General features: G+C 35.3%; 2 protein-coding genes across 2 annotated transcripts; both read left to right on the forward strand.

Moving 5' to 3' along the window:
* Positions 1–540: 540 nt before the first annotated feature.
* Positions 541–4,505, forward strand: LOC108842043 (uncharacterized). Its single transcript, XM_018614848.2, has 7 exons — positions 541–2,079; positions 2,167–2,356; positions 2,627–2,730; positions 2,870–2,966; positions 3,075–3,376; positions 3,454–3,759; positions 3,882–4,505. The coding sequence occupies exons 1-7, from the start codon at positions 679–681 to the stop codon at positions 4,227–4,229; spliced, it is 2,748 nt and encodes a 915-aa protein (XP_018470350.1). The 5' UTR covers positions 541–678; the 3' UTR covers positions 4,230–4,505.
* Positions 4,506–5,167: 662 nt separating this feature from the next.
* LOC108830606 (chaperone protein dnaJ 8, chloroplastic) lies at positions 5,168–5,895 on the forward strand. Its single transcript, XM_018604206.2, has 3 exons — positions 5,168–5,469; positions 5,558–5,626; positions 5,714–5,895. The coding sequence occupies exons 1-3, from the start codon at positions 5,263–5,265 to the stop codon at positions 5,891–5,893; spliced, it is 456 nt and encodes a 151-aa protein (XP_018459708.2). The 5' UTR covers positions 5,168–5,262; the 3' UTR covers positions 5,894–5,895.
* Positions 5,896–10,217: the final 4,322 nt, after the last annotated feature.

Genomic DNA, 10,217 nt, shown 5'->3' on the forward strand with positions numbered 1-10,217 from the left:
ACGAAATACATTATAGATTTCCTAGTATGACTCACTGGTTCCCATTTAGACAACTCTTAGATTTCCACTGTTCTTGTATCATTCTTATGTGGTGTGATCTCCATAGTAGCTTCCGGTACCATCCATGTCCGGGTTCACAGATGCTTCAGTCGAAGCCGTTAATGTTTTGACATCCAAACGCTAATATAATTCCCTTTTTGATTTTCCAAGCAACACAGAGAGATGAAGACTACTAATAAAAGCTAAATATCTGAACCAGAGACTTTTGATGAAACAGTTCTCAGAGAGCTAAATGGCTTTATCAGCTGATAATTTTCTCTCTTTTATTTTTTTCTTGAGCAAGATAAAGTTTCTATTTAAAACAGAGAAAACTAGAAACATAGAAGAGGGAAAGAGAGAGAGAGAAGCTGAACTTGTTCTTGCACGCGATCTCGGTGGGAAAAAGCACGCACGGGCTCAGTTATATTAAAACCCGTCAATAATAATTGGGCCTTGGCCCATTAGTCTTCTTCACATCGACCCAACCACACATCGTGCCGCCTCAAGATCGAAAACACACACACAAAATCCCCAGTCTTGATCCCTTTTGGCTCAGAGATTCAGATCTTGGGAGGCAACCTCGTAGGATAAAGCTAAAAGGCTCTTACTTTATTCGTTGTTAGGTTCAGCTTAGAATCTATGGGTAGGCACGAGGAAGAGGAGAGAGTGAGGAGGAGGAGAAGAGATCGAAGCCCAGATGAGAGGCGTCGGGTTAGGGTTTCTGATGATGACGACCGCAAGGGCTCGCGAAGAGATCTCGAGATCGGTCGTGGAGGAGATAAGGTGAGAGCAGACAGCTCTTCAGATGAGGAATCAGCTAGGCGGTCGAGAAAGAATCGAAGAGAAGAAGACTCTGGTTCTGAGAGGAGGGGAAGTAAGAATAGAGTTAGAAGAGCAGGCTCTTCTTCTGATGAAGAAGATGAGAAGCATCCTTCAAAGGGTACTGAAGATGGAAGAAAGACTGGTAGAGGTTTGGAAGATGAAAAGGATACTAAAGATGATTACGAAAGGAAGAGAAGCCCCAAAGGCAGGGAGAAGCATCATCATAGAGGAGGTAGAAGAGAAGTTGACTCTGGTTCTGACGATGATGATACTGGTGTTGAGAGGAGGAGGGCAAGTAGAGGAAGAAGTAAGGATAGAGTTAGAGCAACAACCACTTCTGATGAAGAAGAAGAAGAAGAAGATGAGAAGCATCTTTCAAAGGGTACTGGAGATGGAAGAAAGACTCGTAGAGGTTTGGATGATGATTACGAAACAAGAGGAAGGAAGACAAGCCCTAAAGACAGGGAGAAGCATGACAGAGAGAGGAGTCATAGGGGTAGTAGGGTCGTAGCTGATAAGCCTTCTGATGAAGAAGAAGATGGCAGGCAAAAGGGTACAAGAGGTGGGCGAGAAAGTGAGAGGAAACGTAGAGATCATCAAGCATCTGATGCAGAGATTAGAAGAGGGAGAGAGAGGAGGACCGATAGAGGTAATGAAGGTCTCTTAAAGAGGGATCGTAGGGAGAGAGACTGGTCTGATAGGCATCGTAGAGATGAAAAGGAGAGGCGACAGAGCGATAGATATGATGATACTCAAAGAGACAAGTTGAGAAAGGACGCTCAGAGTGAAGTTGCGAAGCCCAAGCTGCCAGAACTCAATCCTTCTGATAGCAACGCTACGGCTCTAGGGAAAACTGGTGGAGTTTATATCCCTCCATTCAAGCTAGCACGCATGATGAAGGAGGTGGATGACAAGAGCAGCGTAGAGTATCAGCGTCTTACATGGGACGCTCTCCGTAAAAGTATTAACGGGCTGGTGAACAAAGTCAATGCGAGTAACATCAAGAACATAATACCTGAGCTGTTTGCTGAGAACCTCATCAGAGGAAGAGGGCTTTTCTGCCGTTCATGTATGAAGTCTCAGATGGCGTCTCCTGGATTCACTGATGTCTTTGCAGCTTTGGTCGCTGTTATCAACGCCAAGTTCCCTGAAGTTGCTGAACTTTTACTGAAGAGGGTCGTTTTGCAGCTTAAGAGAGCGTATAAGCGTAATGACAAGGTTTGTCTTTTTTTTTCTTGCAATGCATTTTTGACTCTCTGTAAGTCTTATTAATGCATTTTGTGTGTTCCATTTTTGTTTTGTCAGCCACAATTGCTAGCTGCTGTGAAGTTTATAGCACATCTAGTGAACCAGCAAGTGGCTGAGGAAATCATTGCACTTGAGTTAGTCACTGTACTTCTTGAAAACCCCTCTGATGACAGCGTCGAGGTGGCTGTTGGATTCGTTACAGAGTGTGGTGCTATGCTTCAGGACGTTACACCAAAAGGATTGCATGGTAAAAATCCTTTCAACCTCTTCTTTCTGTCATATTGAGAAACTATAGACTGCTTGTATTTCCACCTGATACATCAAATTATTACACAACTCAATCAATATTCTGCTAAGATAATCTAGTTAATCTCTTGTTGAAAGATAAAGTTGGTTGTGTATCAAAGCGATTCACTTCACGCTTCAGCCATGTTTACATATAGGCATGCATGTTCCTATTTTGCCACAAGTCTTCCTTTTTATTTGTGTTTCTAAGCTCTTCCACTTGTTAACACAGGGATTTTTGAGCGTTTTCGTGGTATACTGCACGAGGGAGAGATAGATAAGAGAGTTCAGTATTTGATTGAAGGGCTCTTTGCTATAAGGAAAGCGAAATTTCAGGTAAATATACTGCGCAAGCGAGAGATAGAACTTGTTTGAGTTTTGTTCTGATATTATGGGTTGTTGCAGAGATGATACCATGCGCTGTTTTCAAAAATAGCATATTACTCATAAAATTGTGTGATTGGTTTACTTTCAGGGACATCCTGCTGTTCGTCCTGAGCTGGATCTTGTGGAAGAAAAATATTCACATGATATATCTATTGATGACGAAATAAATCCTGAAACCTCTCTTGGTAAGCTTGCTAACACACATGGTTCTATAGAGATAAGTTGCTTTTTAGTATTAGTAAAACCGCTCTTAATTTTAAAATCTCTCTCTATTTATTCTCTTCTGGTTGCAGATGTTTTCAAACCTGATCCTGACTTCATTGAGAACGAAAAGAAGTACGAGGGGCTGAAGAAGGAATTACTTGGTGATGATGAGTCCGACGATGAAGATGGCTCTGATGCTAGTTCAGAGGATAATGATGAGGATGAAGATGAGTCTGATGAAGAAGATGAAGAACAGATGAGGATAAGGGACGAGACAGAGACTAATCTTGTCAATCTCAGGAGGACAATATACCTGACCATTATGTCTAGCGTTGATTTTGAGGAAGCAGGTCACAAGCTGCTTAAAATTAAACTCGAACCAGGCCAAGAGGTAACACTTTTTCCAAAATACTCTGTGTTGTGATTTGCTGGGAAGTACACAATGCTTATCCAATTCAATTTTTGCAGATGGAACTATGCATAATGCTTCTGGAATGTTGCTCTCAGGAGAGAACGTACCTGCGCTACTACGGTTTGTTGGGTCAGCGTTTCTGTATGATCAACAAAATCCATCAGGAGAATTTTGAGAAATGTTTTGTTCAGCAGTACTCCATGATCCACCGGCTTGAGACGAACAAGCTGCGTAATGTGGCTAAGTTCTTCGCCCATTTACTGGGCACAGATGCACTTCCCTGGCATGTGCTTGCCTACATTCGGCTAACTGAGGAGGACACAACTTCATCCTCACGTATCTTCATTAAGATCCTCTTTCAGGTAACTTAAAATCAATCAACAACACATTTCATGAAACTCATTTCACTGTGTCAGAGCTCTTTGTCTCATTAATTGTATTATAGTTGTGTTGATTTGGTTACTACGTTTGAAACGGGTTGCAGGAACTGTCAGAACATTTGGGGATTAAGCTGCTTAATGAGAGGCTTCAGGATCCAACAATGCAGGAGTCACTTGAGTCCATCTTCCCTAAAGACAATCCAAAGAACACGAGGTTTGCTATCAATTTCTTTACCTCCATTGGTCTCGGAGGCATCACGGAGAATCTGAGAGAGTACCTGAAGAACATGCCACGACTCATCATGCAACAGCAGAAGCAAGTTGCAGAATCAGAATCAGACAGTTCTGGTTCCGAGTCTGATTCTGAGTCAGAGTCATCGTCTTCTTCTTCTTCTTCTTCTAGTTCAGATGAAAGCGACAGAGACAAGAGGAAGCGAAGAAGAAGATCTTGAGAGGGTGCTTTGTTTCAGTTTCAACCAAAAATCTTCAAGTTCTTGTGTTGGTTGGTTATTCAACTTGAATTTACATGAGCAGTCGTTTGGTTCTGTTACTGGATAAGCTCTGATGAACAAAGAGACTATAGACAAGCTAAGACGATCAAAGGTTGTGAACGGAAATGTTTTCTTCTTTGTTACTATGATTGTTTTCAAGTTTTTTTTTTTTTTGATCAAACGTTTTCAAGTTTAAAATATAACCCTTTCAGTAAAATTTGATCTTTGTTTTCTAGATACGATGAATACAGCATATGTCAAAGAAAACATACAATGGTCTGCTTAATCAAGTTCTAAATAATGCTTGTAACTTAAGTTTTGTATGAAGTGTAATATATCAGTTGAATTAAATCATAAAAGATAAATGCGATCCACAAAAATATAAAAAATCTGTGTTGCGTGTATTGAAGAGAATCATGAGATATTTTGAATTGTGAAAAGTATCAAATTGCGAAAGAATCTTTCTTGTATTTTTGTTCTTCAAATTATTTTGGATAAGAACGCAAAAAAAATATCAGTCTTCTGTTTTCTAAAAAAATGTCAGTATCATAATCTTTAAAAATAAAAGATAAAAAATAACTAATGTTTACATATCTCAAAGTTAATACTTCGGTGAGAAGTTTATGGAGTCTCGTAATTACAATGGTTTTATAGTCTACAGCCCAACAGTATCTAAAACATGATTAGGAAAGCTAATAAACTGATCTTGCTTACATCTTAAAATACACCAAACTTAAAAAAAAAATATAATAATAGTAACAAAAAGGTAGGAATAGATAAGATTATAAAAATAGTAAATTGCATTTGGAAATGGATAAGGACACACGTACGTAGAGATGACAAAACAGACCAAGTCACCGTCTCTCTCTCTCTTTGTATTATATAATCCCGCCCTATCCAATCCATTTACTTATATCACAAATACATTTTACTCTTAAATCCCAAAAGAGATTGTTTGTTTCTGTAAATCATAGTATTCTGTCTTGTTCAAAACATGACGATTGCTTTAACCATCGGAGGAAACGTGTTCTCGGGTCTATCCGTATCAAATAACATCAGAAGAAAGAACAAGAAGATGATAAACAGAACTGGAGTCGTTTGTTCTTCATCTTCTGTAATGGATCCTTATAAGACACTTAAGATCCGACCAGATTCATCTGAATACGAGGTCAAACAAGCTTTCAGACAACTCGCCAAAAAGGTTTGGCATCTTTTTTAATGCTTACATCGTTTTTTTCGTCATTTTAGTTAAATATGGGGTTCTAAAATGTGACATTTTTGTTTTGCAGTATCATCCTGATGTTTGTAGAGGAAGCAACTGTGGTGTACAGTTTCAAACAATCAACGAAGCTTACGATGTAAGAGCGTGTGTGTTTTATGAAAACATCAAAACTTTTGTTGTTTTAATATGAAAACTCATCTTTTTTTTTTTTGTATTTTTGAAGATTGTGTTGAAGCAAATAAAGAATCAGATGAATGGAACGGAGGAATATGAGCCATTCGATGTGTATGACGACGGATTCAACGGAATGAATGATCCAGATTGTGACACGTGGGAGGAATGGATGGGGTGGGAAGGTGCAGGAACAAGAGACTACTCTTCTCACGTCAACCCTTACGCTTGAAGCTTGAAGAAGAAGAAGAAAATAATTCGAATGCACATAAATAACATATGAAACTGATGTAAATAGGTTAGTGAAATTGTAATTGAACATGTAAATCCACACAGTAATGAAGCAAGTTTCTCTCCTGGTATTGACACATCAGATTTTTAGAGACATGTGAGAGAGACATGTCAATAACTGAAAAAACTTGAGTATCCAATCAAATTATTTTATTAATACATGTAGATTTTGTTATCGACACATAAGAGATCAAAGAGAACCAATTCATTAAACAATAACTTTCTGGGTATATACTTCTATCGACTTATATAGTTTTCTTATATTTTACAACAGGCTGAGATTTGTCTTCTGCTTTACTTTTTTTTTGATATTGAGAGAGAGATCAGTTTGTCAATGAGGAACGATGCCAAAGATGAAGCATCTTCTTCTGAGGAGGTAGTCGTGTCAGCGGCGGATCCGGAGAGCATCAAAGGTTAGACAAATCGACTACTCACCCACTCCTATTCGTAGCTCATTAGAGACCAAGCCAAGCTTACGAACTTATCTCTTTCAATTGTAGTTTGCAGAGAGACTACCTACCATCTCCGGCGAATCGGGGAAGATAATGGCAGATATAGTGTTCGAGTAGTGGGTGCTGGTCAGATGGGTTCAGGAATCGCACAACTCGCCACTAACGGCCTTGATGTTTGGCTTATGGACGCTCTCGAGTCACCGCAACTATCTCCTCTGTCAATCGTTTCATCTCCAAAGGCCTAATCACCAAGTTAAAGATTCAATCAATAATCTTTAAACAATATACTTTCCTCCTGAGAATCTAGATATACAGTTAGACATGATGCTTTGTTCTGCATCTAAATAGTCTGAGCCAAAGATAGATTAGTTTATACTGTGTTCTCTTTATTTTCCATAAAGTTAGTTTTCTTTATTGATTTAGATCACTTCAGGATCTTGTGGAGACTCTGCAGTTGTTCTTATGATAGTGTTAAGTGTATTTCAGGATTAAGTACAGTGAAAATGGTCAGAGTTTGTGCAATCCATTAACACCAGAGTGATTTGTACATTGCAGGAAGTAGGTGAAGATGCTATGCGTCGTCTACGTTTAACATCCAACCTCATATTTTCATGGATGTTCACCAGATTAAGAAATTCTGTTAAGTTGATCAATGTAAGTGGTATATGTGCTTGATCGCCTACCTCTAGCTAAAGTTTCACTGTCCTTTTGAAAAAGATAGATATCTGCTGCTATGAATTGGTGTTTAACACTGATAGGGTTGATAAATTATACTAAGATATAATACATATAATTTTGCCCAGAAACATTTGGTAATGGAATATATAGTAACTTTTGGGTAACTTTGGTTGTGGATAGGTAATTTGTTCTCGGCATATCGTATACTTGTACTAAAACTATGAGCTCTTATTTATCTCACTAGAATAACATAATTTCTCGATTGTCAAACTGGTCATTTATTATTTTCATTTTTACTACTATTATCATGGTTTAGAGAGTTTTCCCTATGGTTCACAAGAATAGTTTCTGGAACCAACACATCTTTAGAGTAATATGAAATAGAGCTTACAATCGCTTTGTTAATATAACTTCTACCAAATGTTTTTAGAACTTCAAGAATGCATTTTAACTTAATGGATATAGGTGAAAGATTTATGTAGTACATCAAGTCAGTTGAACACGAACCAGGTCTACTACCAATCAACTAAGAAATGCAGATAAAGATTGTTCGTAAGCACGGCGTCCAAAAATGTTTTTTTTTGTTTTTTAGCAATTATTACGACTGGTGAGATATCAATGTAAATGATTTCTGAAATGTGTTTAACAAAGTCAAAAGAAAGAGAGTCCGGTTTAGAGAGCACTAGAGAATACTAATGATAGCGTTACTAGGGCTGGGCGTTCGGGTACCCATTCGGGTTTCGGTTCAGTCCATTCGGGTTTCGGGTTTTCGGGGTTAAATATTTCAGTCCCATTCGGATATTTCTAAATTTTGGTTCGGGTTCGGTTCGGATCTTTGCGGGTTCGGTTCGGGTTCGGATAACCCATTTAAAATGTTTTTAAATTTTCAAAATCCATTATATACTTAAAATTTTCAAAATCTATAAGAGAGATAATATATTACATATAAATTTTCATAACATATATGTCAAAATATCTTAATTTAACATATAAATTGGTTTTCTTTGAATATTTGGATAAAAAATCAATAGATATTTAACTATTTTTGGTGTTTTCAGTATACTTTAGCTATTTAAACAGTTACTTTTGACTATTTGCATATATTTTTCGAGTATCTTGGAAAACTTAAAGGTATCTTATATATTTTTAATATTTTTAATATACATTATATATAAAATAATGTATATATTTAAGTATATAAATTTATTTCGGATACATTCGGGTATCCACAATACTTAGGTTCGGATCGGGTTCGGTTTCGGTTCTTTAAATACCAAAATTTTGAACCCGTTCGGATATTTAATCAATTTCGGTTCGGATTCGGTGCTACTTTTTTGGATCGGGTTTGGTTCGGTTTTTCGGGTTCGGATTTTTTGCCCAGCCCTAAGCGTTACTATCATAAAAACAATGTATGTATAAGTAGGCATAGCCATATTTCCCGGACCCAAAGTTTCGAACAGCTACCGATCCAAAACAGCTACCGATCCAAAAAATCGAGTTTTAGATCAGATCCGAATATTATGAAATACTTGATTGAATATGCTTTCATTTATGTTTCGGATATCAAGTCGGATCGGGTATCACCCGAGATCCGAACGACTACACGAACTTTAGTTCGTAGACTCATTAAATAAAAGGAGATTTTAGTTTGTTCAAGACTGGTTTTATTTTCTTGTGAATTTATTCAAGTCTGCTTTTATTTAATTCTAGAGTTTTGATATTTATAAGTTTTATTTTCTTATAATTGATTCGAGTATTCAAATAAGTCTGGTAAAAACACTCATTTTAGATCTATTCAGATAAAAATAGCTAAAACCAAACTGGAATCGATTTTTCTACGGTTATTTTGGATATATCTGAAATTATTCAGATCCGACAAGTACCGAACCGAAACCGCGCACCCGGGCGGGTTTTGTTTTTACTTTTTTATAAATAAATAATCATTTGTATTAAAGATAATATATATTTTAAAATTTATCCATTTAAGTAATTATTTAATATGATACTTCTAAATACAATAATTTTATAGTTTGCATTGTGATGTCATCCATATTTTTAGAATGTAACATGTATATCCGCACAAATATATTTTTTTGGAACCGTGTAACCGTACAGATGTTTATTTTCATTTTTTACGACTAAGTTATTTTTTATAATTTATTAAAATATATTTATAATTTATATGTATTATATAATTGTTTTATTTTTTAAAACATAAATTTTTATTTGTTACATAAAAAATTATATTTTGTTTTTATACCATCAATTATATCATCTATATTTCTTATCATATTTATTTTATCATATTTATAAATAATTATATTTTATTTATATTAAAATAGACTACCAATAATATATTAACAGATTAATTTGTATTTTATTTATATGTTATAAAATTGATTATTTTAGTTTTTATTTTTATTCATTAAATAATGGGAAATTTAACTACAGATGGTTAAAAAATATTATGCTAAAATTTTAAATGAATAAACTAATTACCAATATATATTATTAAAATTATGAAAATAGATATTACAGAAATCATGGGTACTCTCTGATTTTAATCACATATTTCGTATCTATTTATTATATTAGTTATAAAAAGTTTATAATCAGTCTGAAATTGAAAATATATATTTATATTTCCGTTTATAAAGGAATGTAAAAAAGGAAGATACTAAGGTGTAAACTTAATTAAATTTTATAGTATCATTTATTGGTAAGCTAGATTATAGGAAGTAGTTTGGATTAAAAGAAGAATGAATTCGATTTTTAAATAATTAGTCATTTTTCATAATCAAAGATAATTTATTTAATTTTTTTTGGTATTGAATTGTAAATATTGTGTAAGTTTAAGAGTTAACCTAAACTTAGATAAAATAAACATAGCTACTAAAGAAACACACTCAAAATAGTTTTGGATTTATAGTTCAAGCCTTTTGGTTAATTCAAATTTTCAAAAATCAAAACAGTGCAATTTAGTTAATTCTAACCACAATAGTTATGATGTGAATTCTAGGTTGCATGGAATCGGAAATGAATACGCAGAAACGAGACGTTTTGAAACACGGAAACATGATTTATTTTTTTAAGAATGATAATGTTAATAATTAATATGTATATACATATATAATT

The sequence above is a fragment of the Raphanus sativus genome, chromosome 2 (assembly GCF_000801105.2).
Source record: "Raphanus sativus cultivar WK10039 chromosome 2, ASM80110v3, whole genome shotgun sequence".
In the NCBI taxonomy this organism is placed as follows: domain Eukaryota; kingdom Viridiplantae; phylum Streptophyta; class Magnoliopsida; order Brassicales; family Brassicaceae; genus Raphanus; species Raphanus sativus.